At 42.8% G+C, this 20762-nt stretch overlaps 1 protein-coding gene and 2 pseudogenes across 1 annotated transcript; 2 read left to right on the forward strand and 1 right to left on the reverse strand.

Moving 5' to 3' along the window:
- Nucleotides 1–464: 464 nt before the first annotated feature.
- NKAP (NFKB activating protein) lies at nt 465–20556 on the forward strand. Its single transcript, XM_049767655.1, has 9 exons — nt 465–928; nt 5529–5609; nt 8478–8548; nt 9633–9773; nt 12971–13034; nt 15806–15915; nt 16392–16467; nt 17535–17684; nt 20121–20556. Exons 1-9 carry the CDS (start codon nt 573–575, stop codon nt 20293–20295), a joined length of 1224 nt encoding a protein of 407 aa, XP_049623612.1. The 5' UTR covers nt 465–572; the 3' UTR covers nt 20296–20556.
- On the forward strand, nt 4190–4312 carry LOC125999642 (uncharacterized; annotated as a pseudogene).
- Nucleotides 7567–7938, reverse strand: LOC125999377 (acyl-CoA-binding protein-like; annotated as a pseudogene).
- Nucleotides 20557–20762: the final 206 nt, after the last annotated feature.

The following is a 20762-nucleotide window of genomic DNA, read 5'->3' on the forward strand; positions in this document are numbered from 1 at the left end:
CTTTCTTTCCCTTTCCTAGTCGATCAACAGAGCCTTTTGCTCAAGAACTTTAGACCAAGATCGAGTGTCGTGGTCGGGGTTCACTTTGCCAGCCAAGGGCTGGCCTGCCACGTAAAGCCAGCACGGTTGCAAAGTTGGCTCTTGGGGTTTGTTTGGGGACTACAGCCGGGTTGCTCCGGGGTTCCTGGCGAGGCTCGGGAGTAATTTCTGAGAATTATAATCACAGTGGTGTCGTTCATTCCGTGGCAAAGTCTAAGTGTCTGGTGACTCGCTCTCGTCCTTCTTGGGTCCTTCCAATGGGAGGATGAAAAAAGTCCCATTTAGAAGAGAGCAACCCCGCTCGGAACCGAAAGGACGAAGGCACGCAGGTGTCCCCCGGCGTTGTAAAAACGCTACACACTTCCGGTCTCGCGGCGCGGGATCCGGCTAGGACGGGGGAAGCGATTGGCCGCCGGACCCGGAAGTATTGCCAAGGTTTCCCGACGTGCCAGCCAGTGGCGCGCCGCCGGATTTGGGGTGCCCAAGGCGAGGGTGCCGCCTTCCTCCGCGGCGGGGGTGACCCCGAGGCCGGGATGTCTCCGGGGTCCCGTTCGCGGAGCCCGGAAGGAGCCTCGAGCTCCAGTGCGAGGCGGCGCAGTCACTCCCGGAGCCCCAAAGCGAGCAAGTATTCCCGCTCCCCGCGGGGCCACTCGTCGCGCTCCCACTCTTGCTCCCGCTCGAGCGACCGCAACGGCCTCAGCCAGCACTCGAGGAATCAGGGCCACCGCTCCCGCTCGCGATCTCGTTCCCGGGACCGCTCCTCCGCGTCTCGGGGGCCCCCCTTTTCCGCTTCTTCGTCCTATTATGGCAGCTACTCGCGCCCCTACGGGAGTGACAAGCCGTGGCCGAGCCTCCTAGACAAGGAACGGGAGGAGAGCCTGCGACAAAAGTGAGTGACAACTGGGGTGCCCTGAATGCGTTCACCCCCCACTCCTAGCGTCGCCTTGGGCACCCCCGGTTCACTTGTCAGTCACCCTCTTGTCCACCTGCTGCTCCCCCTTAGGCGCCTTGATTCCTCCCGAAGGTTTTCATGCATCTTGGGTGACTGTCACTCGATCCTGTCTTGTGGTCCCCTCCCCTCCGCTGGCCACTTCTACCCCCTGGCAGGTAGCAGATAGGACCAAACCCCTGACACCCTTGAACTAGAGAAAATTTACTGTAGTTATGGCCTTCGATCGTTTAGGAGCGTCTTTTTTCATCCCCACCGCCCGACTGAGCCTCGTGGAAAGAAAGAGGTAACTAGTTTAGCGGCCACCCTCTTGACAGCTGCCTGGCGTTTGATTCAGGAGCAGGCCTGGCACGTGGCATGATGAGGCAACGTAGAGAGCCTTACCTAGGCTAAGTGGACATGTTTTTTTAATAGAATTGTGAATTAAATGACGGATTTTTTAAAAAGGGATGAATGGGGGACGAGGGGGAAATTTCTGAGATGGGATAAATTAAAGGCAGTCAGGAATCTGGATCTGCTGCTTTGAGAGAAGTCTTCTTAAACAGCCTCGGTCCTGACCACAGCAGTGGGCCAGGAGATCAGCTCCCCATCACCCCCAGTGAGATTTTGAGGTGGAAAACGGAATACGTTAGGGACCAAGGCAGAGAGCTGTACTTACTGTATTCCTTTCGACTTGTGTTGGTCTTTGCTTAGAGGTCTAGGGATTGTAGACTGGGTGGTAGTACCCATCGAAGGACTTGGAGTATGGTGTTTCCGAGGACGCACACTGGCTAATGCTGCTCACACGCATTTGGTTCTGGTGCAGTGGGGTTTGCACACCAGTAGGCTCATGCTAGCAGTGTGGCTGAGAATCACTCCCCATTGTGGGGGAGTCAGTGTTCTGGCCGGAGCTTACAGCCTACCTTAGCATGTAAAGCAGGTGCTTGAGCCTCACCCCCAGACCCTCTTCGTTTTATGATTAACGTTCACTGGTTTATCTCTTTATTTTTGGTCGGTTTTATCGATTTTATATTCTGTTTCTTTTTTTGTTTATTTTTGTTTTGAGGCCACACCCGGTGACGGTCAGGGGTTCCTCCTGGCTATGCGCTCAAAAATCGCTCCTGGCTTGGGGGACCATATGGGACGCTGGGGGATCAAACTGCAGTCCGCTCTAGGCTAGCACTTGCAAGGCAGACGCCTTACAGCTTGCACCACCGATCTGGCCCCTCTGTTTCTGCTTTTTGACGTGGGGAATGTTACAACTGGCAGTGCTCAAGGCTTATGCCTGGCTTTTTGTTAAGGGATCACTCCAGGTAGGGCTCAGGAAACCCTTTCTGGGTCAAAATACGGTCAGTTGCATGCAAGACACTCCATATCCACTGGACTATTTTTCGGGCCCCTCAGTTTTATATTCTAAGGTGAATCCATCCAAATCTTGTTTTTTTTTGCACCCAGATTTATTTCACTTAGTCTTAAGTCCCAGAGTGTGTTCTATTTCATGTCAAGTGGTGATATTGCATCTTTTTTCATAGCTGAATAGTAGCCCACTGTCTGAACCTAGCAAATCTTTATCCAGTTATCTATGTTGCATTAGTTGCCATGTTTGAGCAATTGTAAATAATGTGGAACAAATGCTGAACTGTGTGTAGTTTGGGGGGTATTCATGTAGTCACATTTTTAGGATATGTACCCCAAAGTAGGATTGTGTGATCATATGGTACATCTATTTAGCATCTTCATGTTTTTCAAACTGGTTGCCACATTTTACATTCTCACCAACAGTGCACAGATCCATTTTTCATCACACCTCTTCCCATGCTTCTTACTACTGTGATGTAATCTATACTCACAGGTATGAGATTTGTTATTATTACTATTATTATTATTATTTACTTCTGACTCTGAACTCAGAAATTACTCCTGGCACTCTCAGGGGGTCATACAGGATGCTGGGGATTGAACTCAGGTCGGCTGTGCACAAAATCTGCCCTTTTTTTGGGGGGGGGGGGTTCAGGCCACACTTGTTTGATGCTCAGGAGTTACTCCTGGCTTACTCCTGGCTAAGCGCTCAGAAAATGCCCCTGGCTTGGGGGGACCATGTGGGATGCCAGGGGATCGAACCGTGGTCCTTCCTTGGCTAGTGCTTGCAAGACAGATACCTTACCTCTAGCTCCACCTCGCCAGCCCCAAAATCTGCCCATTTTAATTAGATTGTCTTCTGTTTAGTATGTGTGTGTGTTTGTGTGTGTGTGTGTGTATGTGTGTGTGTGTGTGTGTGTGTGTGTGTGTGTGTGTAGTGTCAGGCATTAAACCTAAGGTCTTACACATACCACTTTCCCAGCCCCACTGATCATTTGGAGCTGGGCATGGGCTACAGCCCATGGTGCTCAGGGATCATTCCTGGCAGTGCTTGGGAAACCCTAACTGATGGGGATGATCCAACCAGAATCAGCCACATGCAAGGCAACTCCCTTAATCCCTGTACATCTCTTTGACTCTGGGTATTTTTTGGTTGTTGTTAAATTGCCTAAATTATTTATATGAAAAGTATGCTGTGCAAATGCCTTCCATTCGGCATTAAAAGAGAACAACAAATTCAGTTTTGAAATCACTCATGTATGAAGGAAAGACTTCTTTCTGTAATTATGCAGACCCAGTGCCATGAAAAATGAGATTCTTACTAAAATTTTTCATATTACTATAAGTTTTCATATTTGGGTGGTGTCAAGGAGGCAGAAAAATAAACATTTCTACTCTTATCAGGAATATCTGGTCCAGGAGAGGGCAGGGGTTAAGGCACATGCGAGTTCTAGATTCAATCACAAGTACCACTTATGCACACAGATTTTATATTCGCTTTGCACGTGGTTTACCCAGACTCAATCCCCAGCATCTATATATGATCCCCTGAGCCTGCCAGGAGTCATTTCTGAGCACCTCCAGGTGTTGCCCAGTAAACAAAATAGCAACAAAAAAAAGAGTGCGGGTGAAGCCAGATAGCAGCTAGACTTGGGTCTTTGACTGCATGGTCACCTACAGACTCTCTCCCTTAAATCAAGAAGTAAAACATAAGAGTAATAGCACAGCCTGTAGGACACTTGCCTTGCACATGGCTGACCCATATAGTCCCCTAAGCACCACCAAAAGTAGTTCCTCTGTGCAATGCCAGGAGTAACTCCTGAGCATTGCTGGTTGTGACCACAAAATAAAAACAAAAATGTGCTTTGAACATTCTCACTGTTCTGATTTTGTAATAGGCTAAACATTCACTACTCTAAGACCATTAGTCTGTCACCAGACCTAATTCTTTTACCTATCTAGGGCTTAGATATGCTGGTAATAAATCAAGTCTGCAGGATATGTAACTCTGGGTTTCTGCTTGGTCCACCCTGAGAAAGCATAGCACAATAATTAGAATATTTTAGAAGACAGCTAATGCTAATTTGACCTTACCACTTGCCACCAAATGTGATATAACTGTTTTTATTTTCTTTTGAAAAGTGAAAAATGATTGATTCAAAGAAGCAGACCTGGGTCTGGAGCAATAGTACAGTGGATAGGGCATTCGCCTTGCAAGAGGCCAACTCAGTTTTGATCCCTGGTCTCCTATACAGTCCCCAAGTCTGCCAGGAGTGATTTTTGAGTGCAGAACCAGGAGTAAACCCTGAGCATGGATAGGTGTGACCCTCCCCCCAAAATCCACCCACCCCCCAAAAGAAGCAGATCCATTATATTTCTCTTATAATGGCTTATGTTTTCTAATATTAGCATTCTTTCTGGGGGGTAGAACCACAGTATTTAGGGGATATTCTAGGCTCTGTGCTCAGGAGAGACCACTCGCATTGCTGAGAAGACTGTATGCAGTGCCAGGAATTTATAAAGTTTTTTGATAGCCCTCAAAAATGTTTAGGTTTTTGGCTCCACCTAGCAATGCTCAGGGTTTACTCTTGGCTCTGCTCTCAGGAATCACTCCTGAAAGTGCTTCGGGGACTATGCTGGGGATCAAACCCCGGTTGTCTATGTGTAGAGGTACCCACTGCTCTACTTCTCTAGCTCCAATTTGTGTTTCTTTATAATGGCAATTTAGATAATATGATCACAATACAGTTAACATGTGTGGCTATTAATTAATGTACATAGTTCCTGCACTCCCTCTCACCAAATTGGTCATAACCTCTGGAGTCACAAGCCTCTAAACATAGGAAATTGAGCCTTAGTGTTTTGCATTTTGTATGTTTGCAAATAACAGCAGAAATTAAGAAAAGAGAAAAGAAGCTAGTGTCTTTTGGGTCCAGAGGGTAAGGTGTTTAGCCTTACATATGGACTTTTCTGTCACATTGTAGGTCAGGGTAGTGTGCCAAAAGTGACCAGTGTGCACTGGTCAGTTTCCCCAGCCTTCCCAGCTTCTGTCACCTGTACAAGTGAACAGTACTACAGAACATCAGATCTCTCATGAGTTTCCACTTAACCAGGTTTTAATATTAAGTCTCAAATGTCGTGTCTGTGAGGAAAAATAAAACTTTCACTCTGGAGACAGAATTAACATGCTTGTTTCTTCTAGGAGATTAAGTGAAAGAGAAAGAATTGGAGAATTAGGAGCTCCTGAAGTGTGGGGACTTTCTCCAAGGAATCCAGAACCAGAGTAAGTGTTCAAAATAGTTTTGTTGAGGAACTTACCTTTGTTTCAATCCAGGTGTCAAATGTCACAGCTTCTATTAAGTGGAAAATTCAACACAGTTCACATTTTCCCCTCTTCCTTGTGCTTTATATTACTCGACCCCTTAGGGATTTTTAAAAGAAATTTTCAATTGAATCAGTATAAGATACATAGGTAGAGTGGTTCATGATTGAGTTTCAGTCCTACAATGTCCAATACCATCCCTTTACCAGTGTACATTTCCTGTCACTAATATCCCCAGTTTCTTTCCTGTCCCCCCTCAGTCTCCCTGTATGGCAGATACTTTCCCTCTCTTTTCCTTTATGCCCCTTAGGTTTTACAGACATTGAACAGTCCTAATGAATTTTTGCATGAATATCATTCTTTTAAAATTATAATTCATGGGGTGTTAGTTTTCTACTCATGTACCTGCTCAGTGTTAAATGTATAGTTATTATTTTAATATGGTATTTAAATTACATTGTTTGGGGTGATTTTTTTCTCAGCTGGTTTGAATGTTTTATGTCTTTGTATTTTATAATCCAGAGATTTGGGGGTGGGTCATACCCAATATCTCAGGGGTTACTCCTGGCTCTGCACTCAGGAATCACTCAGCCTCAGGGGACCATATGGGATACTGGGAATCAAACCCAGGTTGGCCACGTGTGAATCAGACACCCTCCTCACCATACTGTCACTCTGGCCCCTACAGAAATTTTTTAAATGACTATATCAGTATGGTTTTGTTTAGGTTTTCTGTGTCCAGTACTCGTAAGGTTAGTGCTTTTTCCTTTTCCATACTTTTTTCTCTTTTGGCATTATTTATAATTTCTTTCTCCTCTCCCTATTTCTGAAAATTATTTTAGGTTAAGTTGAGACAATATGATTGACAGGTAAAGTCTTATCATTTGTGACTGGCAGAGAGAAGGCATTATCATAAGAAGTTAAACTGCACAAATAATAGAGTCAGAAGGGACCCTAAAAACAAGTTACTGGGTACTACCTAAATTATTCCCATTGTATTATTCAAAGGAAATGATTTTTTGATATAAGGAATTCCTTTTCTTAAATACTATAGAATTTTAATAATTCCTCTGTTTAAAAAAATCTCTGCAACAGAATGAAAATTCTTTGTACTGTGGTATGTTTGGTTCTTGTTGCAGAAAGACATAATAGTCTCTGTTGTATCATAAGTACATTACACATGCACAGTAGAATGATGAAGTCTTCCCTCAGCCTTCTTACCTCTTATTTCTTCTTTGGGGATTTTGGGCCACACCCAGTGATGATCAAGGCTTACTCTGGCTCCGTGCTCAGGGTTCACTCCTGGCAGTGCTCAGGTGACCATATGGAGTGTGGGGATCAAAAATGGTCAGCTGAGTATAATGCAAGCACCTACCCACTATGATATCATACCAGCTCCTTACTTTCTATTTCTTTTCTTAGTTTGACCTGGTGGTTTCTTCTATATATATATATATATATATATATATATATATATATATATATATATATATATATATCTTACATCCGGGTTTTGGTGAATTTCTTTTTTCAAGAAATAAATGTACTTTCAATCAATCTTCAGTTAAAACTATGTCACAATGGCTTCAGTCCTTAATCTGCAGAGTTTGAAGAATTTAGTTAACAGGTTATTTTCATTATTTCACTTCATCTGAAATATTAGAGAAACTAATTAGAGAAAAGGCAGGGCTGGAGTACAGAACAACAAGTAGAGTGTTTGCTTTGCATTCACCTGACCCAGTTTGAGCCCCAGTACCCCATATGGTACCTCAAGCCTTGGCCAGGTATGATCACTGAGTATAGAGCCAGAAGTAAGCCATGAGCACTGCCAGGTGTGGCCCAAAGACAAAATTGAAAGGGGGGATAAGGTATTATAAAAGTTGAGCTGAGATGTGTGGCTGGCAGCTAAATCCAGTCCCTATATTTTATATTTGCCCTTTAGCTCTTCTATATTTTCAACATACACTTTCATGGCACTGTCTTTGGAAATCCATTTCCGTTCATTCCAGGCACCTCACTTGGTCTTGCCTTTGAAGTCCAACATCTCAGGCCATTCTGTATTTCTGTTGCCTACAGTTGCTTGCTTGTAGCAGCTGTAGATGAACAGCATCTCTTCATCTGTTGACCTGGTCTGGAGGTTCTTCACTCCCTCAGCAACTTTGTCAAACTCATTCTGAGACGTGCTGACCAGGTTGCAGGGATCCCAGGTACATTGCAGAGGTGATGGCAGGGCAGAACAGTAGAAGCACAAACCCGAAAATGTGTTTTCATTGAATTTCTTTGTATGCATGTGGGGATGTGAATTTCAAAGTGCGTGTGAGTATGTATGTTGCTGTGTGTGCTTCCTCATGCCAACATGCATTTCTGCAAGTCTGATAATTCAACTCAGTTCTGACATTCCCTGCCATTTTATTTAATAAGTTAGGGACTCATTTACTCAGAACATCTTTATACATCAGAAGCAAGTAGCAAGTGCAGGTTGTTTGTTATTGGTGCTTCTGCCAACCTGGCCTTAAACCAGAGATTTCCAATTGGAATGATCTGTTGTAAAAGCTCATAGAACTCAGAAACACATTGCACTTCCTAGGGCTTAGAAGACACTTTGGCAGGATCAAGGTTTCATTTGTAGCAGAGCAGCTCCCTCACTGTGATCTATTGACAATCAGTCCTCAACACATGAGATTGTAAGAAAAAAGACCCTATATGAATCTGAGGATCTAGCCTGGACCCATGTGCAAGTATACTCTCTCTCTAGCCTCTGAAAGCTATTTTTTGTACTGTTGTCCAGGTCTCTATCATTTTTCTGATTCTTACTTTCTTTCAATTCAGTTCTGATGAACACACTCCTGTAGAGGATGAAGAGCCAAAAAAGAGCACTACTTCTGCTTCTTCTTCAGAAGGTATTATTTTGTTTGTTAGGGGGCCATACCCAGTGGTCCTGGTAGGGTCTCAGGGCCATATTGGGTTATAGAGATTCAACCTGGGTCAGTTGCCTTGCTGCCCATCCCCTAGAAGATATTTTGAAAGTACAGAATTAGGGTCAGAGCAATAGTACAGCAGATAGGATATTTGCCTTGCATGCAGCCAACCCAAGTTTGATCCCCAGAACTCCGCATGGTTCCCTGAACACTGCCAGTAGTTCCTGGATGCAGAGCCAAGAGTAACCCTTGAGATCACTGGGTTTGTCCCCAAAACCAATAACTAAATAAAAATTTAAAAGAAAATGCAGAGCTTTTTTTTATTGGGAAGTTGGTTATTAAACAGTTTATAAACCATTGCTTTTACTCAAATTTGCCTACTCTCGCTTTTTGTGCCTTTTCTTTTTTTTCTTTCTTTTTTTTTGTTTTTGGGTCACACCTTGCAGCGCCCAGGGGTGACTCCTGGCTCTATGCTCAGAAATCACTCTTTGCAGGTTTGGGGGACCATATGGGATGGCGGGATTTAAACCACCGTCCTTCTGCATGCCTTACCTTCATGCTATCTCTTCGGCCCCTCTTTGTGCCTTTTCAATACAATAATTGGGGGTACTCAGAAATGGATATATTTATTTATTTAGGTTTTGCTTTAGGGGCCACACCCAGTGATGTTCAGGGGTTACTCCTGGCTATGTGCTCAGAAATCTCTCCTGGCTTGGGCCCGGAGAGATAGCACAGCGGCGTTTGCCTTGCAAGCAGCCGATCCAGGACCAAAGGTGGTTGGTTCGAATCCCGGTGTCCCATATGGTCCCCCGTGCCTGCCAGGAGCTATTTCTGAGCAGACAGCCAGGAGTAACCCCTGAGCAACGCCGGGTGTGGCCCAAAAACCAAAAAAAAAAAAAAGAAATCTCTCCTGGCTTGGGGGACCATATGGGATGCACAGGGATCGAACTGCAATCCATCCTAGGCTAGAACAGGCAAGGCAGACGCTTTACCCCTCACACTACCACTGCGGCCCCAGAAATGTACATATTTAGAAGTTAGTTTTCTATGTGTGTCTCTGTAGAAGAGGAGAAGAAGAAGAAGAAGAAGAAGTCTAACCATTCCAAGGAAAGGGCTAAGAAACGGCAGAAGAAAAAGTCAAAAAGAAAACACAAGAAGTATTCTGATGACAGCGATAGTGACTCTGAATCTGAAACAGACTCCAGTGGTAAGCAAGCCGGTGGCTCTGCCAGCCTCACATCCGAGCCAGTTCCATTCTGGGGAACACCCAGGCATATGGCCAGAAGCACTAGTTTATGCAGAGCTCATGGATATGGTGCCAGCTACATGCTTGATACTCAGTTGCTTCAGGAATCTCGTGGAGGCACAGAGCAGACTCTAGAGGCATGCTCAAATGCATGCTATGAAGAGCTGCATCTAAGTCATACCACGCCAGACTGGTTACATGTAGTTGTAGTTGTACCAGACCAAGTATGTTGGGTGGTGAGAAGTGGAGCTCCGAGCCAAGTGGTCCCGGATTTCAGTAGCACAGTGGAACAGTACCTCTAAGTGATTCTTTTTTTTTTTTTTTTTTTTTTGGGTCACACCTGGCAGTGCTCAGGGGTTATTCCTGGCTCCAGGCTCAGAAATTGCTCCTGGCAGGCACAGGGGACCATATGGGGCGCCGGGATTCGAACCGATGACCTTCTGCATGAAAGGCAAACGCCTTACCTTCATGCTATCTCTCCGGCCCCTCTAAGTGATTCTTAAACTGGATGATGGGCACCCTTTTGCACTTTTCTCCTTTTTTATTGATTTTTGTTTAATTATTAGGATATGGTTGGTTCCGCTTGCAGTATTGATAGGTCTGGGATTTAGATATATACATATACTAGACATCTACACCTTTAGTGTATCTAAGGCCCCTGCCCCTGGCCCCTGTTACCCTCCTCCTGCCCCATCACCCCCTCCATTTCTCTCTTTCTGTAAGCTTTTCATTTCTGTAATATTGGGCCTTTTTATCATGTATTCCCTTGTCACATTATTCTATACACCACACTTAAGTGATAATCATCTGCTACTTGACATTTTTCTTTTGACTTCATCTAACATAGTATCTTTCAGTTCCATTCAACTTGCAATAATTTGCATGGTTTTATCATTGCCTTGTGGCTACGTAGTATTCCATTGTGTATATGTACCACAATTTCATAATCCATTCATCTGGACATCTGTATTGAGTCTATGGCCTGGCTATTGTACTAAGCACTACAATGTGTATATCTGTCCTTTCAAATGAATGTTTTTCTGCCCTGGACATAGCTATCAAAAAGTGGAATCTTTAGGTCATATAGAAACTCTGTTACATTTTTTTAGAAATAGTCATACTGTAGGGATGGAGCAATAGTACAGTGAGTAGGATGCTTACATTGCACATGGATGAAAAGGTTGATCTCCACTATTAAACATGGTCCTCTGAACATTTCTGGGTGTGGCCTGAAATAAAAAAGAGAGAAAGAAATTGCCATAATGTTTTACGTAGGAATTGAACCAGACAACATTCCCTGCCAGCAGTGGATGAGACCTATTTTTACCTTCTTTCTCTTTTGTAAATTTTATTACAGCACCATGAATTTTTTTTTTCAATAATTTTTTGGTGTTTGGACCACACCCAGTGTTACTCAGAGGTTATTCCTGACTCTGCGCTCAGAGATCACTCCTTGTTCCTTGTGGGCTCAGGGGATGCCAGGGATCAAATGTGGCTTGGTCACATTGCTACCCACTGTGATAGCCACCCACTGTGCGATCACTCCAGCCCCTCAATAATTTTTTTAATTAAATCACCATGAGATATGCAGTTAGAAAGTTGTTCATAATTGAGTTTCAGTCATATAATGTCCAACAACCATTTGTTCATCAGTGCTCCTTTCCAACCACCAATGTCCCCATTTTCACTCCCACAATCCCCACTGCCCTCTTCCCTGCCTGCCTCTATGGCAGACATTTTTCTTCTTTCTCACTCTGTCTCCCTCTTTTACCCTTTAGACACTGATTTGCAGTACTGCTACTGAAGGAGTATAATGGTAGCCCTTTATCTCCTTTCAGTATCCAATTCTTGTCCAGAGTGATTATTTCCAGCTACCATTGCCACAGTCGTCGTTGCACTGCCCTAATTACACTCTCCTGCTCTTTGTGGCAAGATTCTTACCATGAACTGGTCCTCTTGGCCCTCATCTCTATTGTCTTTGGATATTATAACCATGCTGCCTTTTTTTCTATCCTACCAAAGAGTGTGATAATTCTATATCCCTTTCCCTCTGACTCATTTCACTCAGCATTATAGTCTTCATATCCATCCATGTATAAGCAAATTTCATGACTTCATTTTTCCTAACAGCTGTGAAGTATACCATTGTGTCGATCTACCAGTTTCTTTATCCACTCATCTATTCTCGAGCATTAGGTTGTTTCCAGATTCTGACTATTGTGACTAGTGTTGCAGTGAACAGAGGAGTGCAGAGGGCTTCACCATGATTTTGAGCTCATCCCTACCAACACATACTGTTTTCAGTATTTTTGAAATATGCCATTCTCACTGGTGTGAAATGTTACCTCATTTTCATTTTGATTTGGCTTTCCCTAAAATTAGTGTTGATGAACACTTTTGTTTGTTTGTTTTTAGTGCCACACATGGCAGGGCTCTGGTAACCACATGCAGTGCCAGATATTGATTTCAGATCAAGTATGTGCAATACAAGTGCCTTACCACTGTACTATATCTCTGGCCCCACTATGAACACTTTCCTGTGCCTACTCTCTTTCCTGTACTCCAACTCTCTTCTTCAGAGACGTGTTGACTCATTTCCTTTCCCCATTTTAATAGGGATTTTGGATATTTTATTGTTTTCCTGTGTGAATGCTTTGTATCTTTTCTCATAACCCTTTTATTTTTCAGAAAATATACATTTATTATAAATAAGCACAAAGATTCTTGAAAGCACCCCATTTTCAAGCATCATGATGAGAAAACTGGTGTTAATTGATGCTCACTAAGAACTCTATTAAAATATTAATTGGGGCCAGAGAGATAGGACAGTGGGTAGGGTATTTGCTTGGCATGCAGCTGACCCAGGTTTGATCCTCAGCATTCCATAATGTCCCCCGAGCCTGCCAGGAGTGATTTCTGAGTGCAGAGCCAGGAAGTAACCCCTGAACACTGTTGGGTCTGGCCCCAAAACAAACATGAAAACAAAAAAAACAGTAGTACTAATAGTGTTCTGTTGAATGCCAGACATGGAGTTAAGTTTAAGGAGTACATGGTTTAAAAAAAGTCTCTTATTGATAGTTATACTTTATCTGATGTGTTGATTGTGAATATTTTCTTCCATTTTCATTTGTTTAATTGGCCCATGTTTTACTTTGTAGATGAAAATGCCAAAAGGAGAGCCAAGAAAGCCAAGAAAAAGGAGAAGAAGAAAAAACACAAACCGTCAGTATTTTCTAATTTAAAAATATTTTAATTGCAATTGCGGAATGAATTTCAAACATCTTTAAATCAATAGACTCCATTTCCTTGACATTTGCTTGTTGAAAAAAACCAAGTTACTTATTTTGTTTCCCCATTGTGGGCTTCGCTTGTTGTATTTGCATGATTTTCTTTTTTTTCTTTTTTTTTTTTTTTCTTTTTTTGGTTTTTGGTTTTTGGGTCATACCCGGCAGTGCTCAGGGTTTACTCCTGGCTCTAGGCTTAGAAATCACCCCTGGCAGGCACAGGGGACCATATAGGATGCCGGGATTCGAACCACCGTCCTTCTGCATGAAAGGCAAACGCCTTACCTCCATGCTATCTCTCCAGCCCTGCATTATTATTATTTTATTATTTTCTCTCTCCTTCATATTTCCCACACAGAATCTATAGTAAAGTCTGAAAACTTAAGAAAGTTCTGATTTGAAGTTTTAGCAGGGATACTTGAATGATGACACAATTTATTTATATCAGAAGGCAAATACAATTTTATATCTCTCTTTGTCATATTACCAGTCTGATGCTTTTTATTTGTGTTTTTGTCAGTGCTCAGGGCTTTTTTCTGGCTCAGAGATCACTCAAATCAGGGTTTAGTGGATCCTGTGTAGTGTTGGGAGATCAAACCTGAAATGAGGGGCCAAAGTGTTAATACAATGGGTAGGGTGCTTACTTCACTTGTATCAGACATGGGTTTAATCTCTGGCATCCCATATGGCCCTCCAAGCACCACCATGAATAATTTCTGAGTCCAGGGCCAGGAGTACACCCTGAGCACTGCCAAGTGTGTCCCCCATAAAAAAATAGCCTGGTTGACTGTACACAGATAAGTGTCCAGCCCACTATACTGTTGTCCCCTTGATACTACTTGACTGGATTTCTTTTTTTAATAATATCTTTATTTAAGCACCATGATTACAAACATGATTGTAGTTGGCTTTCAGTCATAAAAAGAAAACGCTCCCTTTACCAATGCAACCTTCCCATCAAATAACTACACTAACAACCATCATGATAATGTTAATGCGTGAGAGAAGTAGAATGCCTCTCTTGAATACAGGCAGAGGAGGTGGGGGAGGAGGAAGATGGGGCATTGACTGGATTTCTTATTCTTAGTTCATTAGGAATTTTATAATGCTGGTTGGATGATTCTGACTTTCCCTCTTGATCAAGTAGCAAGAAGAATGATATGAAAAGAATCCTCATTGACTGCTTGGTGTACCCTGAAGTTCAGTTTGTGTAGGAACAGCAGGAATGTCGCTTACATTGTTTCATGGCTCTTAAAAATGAGTTGGAATCTGAATCCAGAGATACAAGCAGATTTGGTGTATTTTAATCATTACATTTAAAATGATTTAATTCAATTTGGACCTTTTTCAAGTCACTTTATTTCTGTTATTATTCCATATCATGGAAAGTATATGTCATTGCTCCTTTTAAGGATTTGTTTATAGTGAAGCATGATTTGTTTAAGTTTTATCATTTTTTAAATTTAAATTGTTGGGGATGGTGTCTGGAGAGATAGTACAGTAGGTAAAGTGTTTGCTTTGCACACAGCTGACTGGGGTTCAAGCCTGGCCTCCTCTCGTCCCCTCAACATGGCCAGGATTAATTCCTGAGTGCAAAGCCTGAGTAAGCATTGAGCATCACCAGGTATGCCCCCCCCAAAAAAAAAAAAAAACTCTTCAAGAGTAATTCCAGAGCACAAAGCCAAGAGTCAGCCTGAGCACTACCAGGTATGATCCAAAATCAACAACAAAAAGCTCCTCTCTAAGATAAATCCAAAACCAAATAAAATAAAACTCTTTTCTAGGGGCCAGAGATATAGTACAGATATTCAGGCACTTGTCTTGAATGCTGCCACCTGGTTTCATCTCCTACATTGCATGATCCCCAAAGCACTACCCTGAACACAGGGCTAGCAGAAGATCTAGAGCACTGGTGGGTAGTTCCAATCTCCCCCCAAAATAGACAAAGGACTTCCTCTAAGAGCCAGTGGGATGGCTAAAAGGGCCTAGTGCCTGATTTCATATAGTAGTCCCAGGTATAGTCTTAACACCACATGTTCCCTGTGGCACAGAGCACAGTGCTAAGAGAGGCTCCTGAGCACCACTGTGCATGAAAGAAAAACAAGTAAAAATTCCTACTGTAAAATGTCTATATAAAGGACCAGAGAGATAATACACCTAATAAGGTGTTTGCCATGCACCTGGCAAACCAGGGTTTGATCCTTGGCATCCCATATCACCCCATATGGCACGCTGAGTTCACTGAAAGTGACCTGTGAGTGCAGAGCCAGGAGAAACTCTGAGCATTCCTCGGTGTGGCTCAAAAATTTTAAAATGTCTGAATAAGGGGTTGGTGTGGTAATATAGTGGATAAGGCATTTACTTGCAGGCAATTCACCCAGGTTCGATCCATGGAACCCCATATGGTCCCCCAAGCTCACCATGAGTGATCCTTGAGCACAGAACCAAGAAGAATAAGTCCTGATCATCGCCAGCCAAGTGTGACCCTAAACCCAGGAGGAAAAATATCAGTAAAAAGTCTGGATAAGCCAAGAATTCAAATCATTTTGGCTCCTATTTACCCCCAGGTACAAACCCAAACAGATCCAAAAATCTCTTCTCTAAAACATTTGAATAAACTTAGAATTCAAAGCATTTCAGTCAACTTTAATTGGGGGGAAATGTGACCTTCATCATGGAAATAGTTGGATCAAATTATGATGATTACAGGAAGAAATACAAAAAGAAGAAGTCTAAGAAGAACAGAAAGGATTCGAGTGATTCAAGCTCTAAAGAGTCCCAAGAAGAGTTCCTGGAGAATCCTTGGAAGGACCGATCAAGTAGGTGCTTCTGACAAACTTTGATTCATCAGGGTGGAGAGACAGCGCAGAAATCAAAGACACATTTAGAGCATAGTTTGATCTTCAGTACCATATGCCATATGCCATTTCATTTGCCATATGACATACCAGCTAGGTATATGCCTGGTGGCCCCCAGCAGTGAACCTTCTAGCCCTATTGGTAGAACATAATCAGGAGTAATATTTGGGCCTCCATATGCCATTTGCCATACCAGCTGGTATGCAAATAGCTGGGTACATGCCTGGTGGCCCCCAGCAGTGAACCATCTAGCCCTATTGATAGAACATATTCAGGAGTAGTATTTGGGCCTCCCAGAACACTGCTGGGAGACCAAAAAAATTTTAGTAGGCCTGGAGTAATAGTAGCTGGTAGGGTATTTGTCTTACAAATTCTCTCTCTCTCTTTCATTCTCTGTAGTCAAGATATAAACATTTTTCTAACATCTTCCATGCAGAGCCTGAAGAACCCTCAGATTTAATTGGTCCCGAAGCGCCAAAAACTCTTGCATCTCAAGATGATAAGCCTTTGAAGTAAGTAACAGTGAGTTTGCAATATCAAATGTTTCCAACTATGACCCTATCTTATTTTTCCAAGGCTTTCTTCCTTTGTCCCTTTATTTCTATCTCAGATTCCCACTATGTTGAACTAACACATCCTTGCATTTACTGTATTCCTTCCTACTTTTGTGCCTCGTTTAGTTATTCCCCCAACATGCTGCCCTTTCCCAGTTCAGTGTTCTTCAGTGGTCCCTGTTTCTTTCTGTTAAAATCCTGATCGCCTTCCAGGTCCTTTTTCAAGAGGTGTGTATGTTCTGAATCCAGATAGCTTTTTTGGTGTGGGAAGCAAGTTGGTGTTTTGTTTTGTTTTGCATGGTAATTTTTATCAACACTTAAGTGTTAGGGAAGAGAAAATATTTAAATATTTAAGGGAGAGTGTAGGCTTAAAGAGCAAGCAGTTACCTTTTTTCTATACATAGGTATGAGTCCTGCCTCTAGTGTCTTTTAGTTTTGACCACACTTATAATTTTGTATGCTGCATTATATACTCTGGATTGTACTTGCAGTGGTGTTTTCTTATATGTTAAATCCCATAAGAGCAGCATTTTTGTATTAAAATTCTTGCCTTTAATAAATATTTAGAAGGTATTCAATGAATTGAGTGAAGGAGTGGTAGTTTTTAAGTTACCATGAAAACAATTGAACAGACCATTTTTACCATATAGTGTTATGACTCTTAAGTCTGAAAAACACTCTGATTTGAGATATATGATTTCTTTGCAATTTTAGGACCAAAGGAATTGTTCAAGGGCAAAGAGTAATAGTAGTTAGTTCAGGAATAAATGTATCTGCAATTGCAGCTAAGCATCTGTATGCTCACTACTATCTATCCGGTCTTTTGCTCTTCCAAAGTATCTCTTCTCTGCCTTTTAGCGTTAGTGTCATAAGTCACCAGGTTGTGCTAGTATTGGTCGTCCCAGCCTCCAACTCTTGGAAGCTGTTGTTCCTACCCTTTTCTGAGGGACCATGAGGTTTTTCCTCCTTTAGAGGAGCAGATTGTTATAAAGAACCTTCTTCTTGACCTCTGTATCCCTTCACAGCTATGGTCATGCTCTCTTACCTGGTGAAGGTGCGGCAATGGCTGAATATGTAAAAGCTGGAAAGCGGATCCCACGCAGAGGTGAAATTGGCTTGACAAGTGAAGAAATTGCATCATTTGAATGCTCTGGTTACGTAATGAGTGGTAGCAGGTATGTGCTTAGTATGACTATTTCTCTGCTGTGACTTGTTTTTCAGCTTTACTACCAGAAAGTTACATTTTGAAAATGATTTTCCATTTCATCTTATGAAATGGTGAAAAGTTCAGGACTTCTCATCTCATGAATTATCATTCATTTCTGTTCCAAAGGAAGCAGAAAGTTTTGCTTTAATATTGACGATGTTATGTGTTGTCTGAAATTAAGTATGTACACAACATGACTCTGCCTCAACTTCAAAGACTCAACCTTTCAGCCTCCCTTCATAATTCATATTTTGGCACACAGGTAACTTATAATCTGGAGGATATAGTTAACTAGTGTTTCTCGCTACCTATAAGGAATATGCTATACTGTGCTTGCTTTGCACAATACCGACCCCAATTTGATCCTCTGCGCAACATATACTCCCTGGAACATTGCCAGAAGTGATCCCTGAGCCCAGAGCCAGGAGTAAGTCCAGACTACCACTGGGTGTGGCCAAATCTGTGCCTCCCCATCTCACCCACCCCACCCACAGAAAACATAAAATACATGAAAAACAGCGCCAGAGTAATAGCACAGCAGTAGAGCATTTGCTTTGTACAGGGCCAATCTGGGCCAGGTTCAAATCCTGGCATCCCAAAAGGGGCCACAAGCCTACCAGGATCAATTTCTGAGTGCAGAGCCAGGAGTAACCCCTGAAGTGGTCCAAAACCCAAAAATATATCAGAGAAAGAAAGATATAGACTTATTGGGGACCAGAGGTAGATAGTACAGTGGGTAGGATGAACAAGCATTTGCCTGGACCTGCATTCGATTTCAGCATCCCATATGGTCCCTGGAGCACTGCTAGAAGTGATTTCTGAGTGCCATGACAGGAGTAAGCCCTGAGCAACATCAGGCAGGACCACACAAAATACAGATGTGTCAGTTCTCTATGAACTCAGAGAAAGGAGCAGAAAATGATTATGGCATTCACCAGGTTCAATAAGAGAAATTAAACAGGAAAATTAGAAAAGCAAGCAGTATACCAGGAACAGTGATGAGACTACGCTCATAGGACAGCAGTATTAAAAGTCAAACTCAGATCATGGGGCAGAGCAATAGTACAGCAGGTAGGATGCTCGCCTTGCACATGTCTGGCCCAGGTTCATTCCCTATCAATAGACCTCGGCCTTTAAGTACCACCAGGAGTGATTCCTGAATGCAATTAACCTGGATTAACCCCTGAACATTTCTCAGTGTAGCCCAAAAAACTTTTTAAAACAACCAGCAGAAGTCAATAACATTTTTATTTACTCATTATTATTTAATGCACCATGGTTGACACTCCTCATAATAGGGCTGCATGCTTAAAACCTTGTACCCTGTGTGGTATAAGAACCTTTCCAACTGTACTTTCTCTCCAGCACCTGACATCTTGTGTGGTTTTTGGGTCAAACCCGGCAGTGCTCAGGGGTTATTCCTGGCTCCAGGCTCAGAAATTACTCGTGGCAGGCACGGGGGACCATATGGGACGCCGGATTTGAACCGATGACCTCCTGCATGAAAGGCAAACGTTCTACCTCCATGCTATCTCTCCGGCCCAGAACCTGACATCTTAATCTCTTTTTTTTGTTATTGGGCCACACCCATTGTGCTCAATACTTAACCCAATCTTTAATAGCTCAGAGATCACTCCTGGCTAGTTTGGAGGACCCTATGGATGCTGAGGATAGAATCCATGTCAACCGTGTGCAAGGCAAATGCCCTCATCACTGTACTATCACTCCTGCCCTAAGTATTTTGTCTATATAACTACCAATCCCACAAAGGCAAAAGCCGCAGGTAACGGATAGAGTGAAATAAATTGCCTGTGTCTGCTTGCTTGCAGGAAACAAAGCAAAATTGAGACTTTTAGACTTTGAAATAATAAATTCTGTTCCTAGGGTGCTAAAGAGATAGAACAGCAGTAGGGCATTTGCTTTGCACACGGCTGACTTGGGACAGACCCGGGTTCAATTACTGGCATCCCATATGGTCCCCTGAGTGCTGCCGCTGGCTGTGGCCCAAAAACCAAAATATACAAATAAATTCCATCCCCATTCCAGAACGCCAGAGCTTAATATTTCAATGATAGAACGTAATCAGTGGAATAGCAAAAGAGCTGCAGCAGGCAGGGCACTTTGCATGAGTAAATGTGGATTCAGTCCCCAGCACCCCATAGGATCCTCTGAGCCCACCAAGAGTGAAGACTAAGCCCAGAGTAGTGCTGGGTATTACACAGTCCCCCAAAATACAGTGCAAAAAGGACACAGCAGAAAAAACTCGGGCTGTTGTGATTACTCCTTTACAAAACCGTTGTAATTTTTCTGAATTTTTGGTGGACTATTATATATCAAGGACGACCGTTGTGGTCATGCCCCAAGACTCTTGACTGAGAATTAAACTCTGCCAACTTCTTCACAGGCATCGCCGAATGGAGGCCGTCAGACTGCGGAAAGAAAACCAGATCTACAGTGCAGACGAGAAGCGAGCCCTGGCATCCTTCAACCAAGAGGAAAGGCGCAAGAGAGAGAACAAGATCCTGGCCAGCTTTCGCGAGATGGTGTACAGGAAAACCAAAGGAAAAGACGACAAATAGGATTTGGGTGGTTCTGCAGATACTTTTGATCTGCTAGCAACAAAAGTCTGGGTTCCTTATTCATATAAAAAGAGAAAGATTATAATCTGAAAAAAAAGCTTTACAGTGCAATTGTGCCTTCAATTTCCTTCTTTCAGTCCTTTAATTTAAAAAGCTATTTATTTCTTGCACGTCACAAGGTCTTTGGGTTATTCCGGATTGACTTTTTCTGGTTTAAAACTCTAATTCCCAAAGAAACTGTTCTCCTCCCCTGCTAGGGGGGAAGCAGTAAGGAATAGCATTGGTGAGGAGAGAAACTCAATTGTCAAATCTGGGACTGGGCAAATTTTAGTTGGGGCACCTGCCCACCAGAGCACATCTCCAGGTGGAAAATGTTTTATGTGCATTTGATTGAAGCCTACAGGACACAAAAATGAAGGCATTGCTAAAAGAAAATCTGCAATTTGAGAATCATATAGTAATGTATA

The sequence above is a fragment of the Suncus etruscus genome, chromosome X (genome assembly GCF_024139225.1).
Source record: "Suncus etruscus isolate mSunEtr1 chromosome X, mSunEtr1.pri.cur, whole genome shotgun sequence".
In the NCBI taxonomy this organism is placed as follows: domain Eukaryota; kingdom Metazoa; phylum Chordata; class Mammalia; order Eulipotyphla; family Soricidae; genus Suncus; species Suncus etruscus.

What these genes read in the sequence shown, in the direction of transcription:
- NKAP (XM_049767655.1), top strand. Translation starts at nt 573, where the DNA reads ATGTCTCCGGGGTCCCGTTCGCGGAGCCCGGAAGGAGCCTCGAGCTCC. An exon ending in TTCTGCTTCTTCTTCAGAAG is followed by an intron (nt 8,549 to 9,632) that starts GTATTATTTTGT and finishes TCTCTGTAGAAG; the next exon opens with AGGAGAAGAAGAAGAAGAAG. An exon ending in TACGTAATGAGTGGTAGCAG is followed by an intron (nt 17,685 to 20,120) that starts GTATGTGCTTAG and finishes ACTTCTTCACAG; the next exon opens with GCATCGCCGAATGGAGGCCG.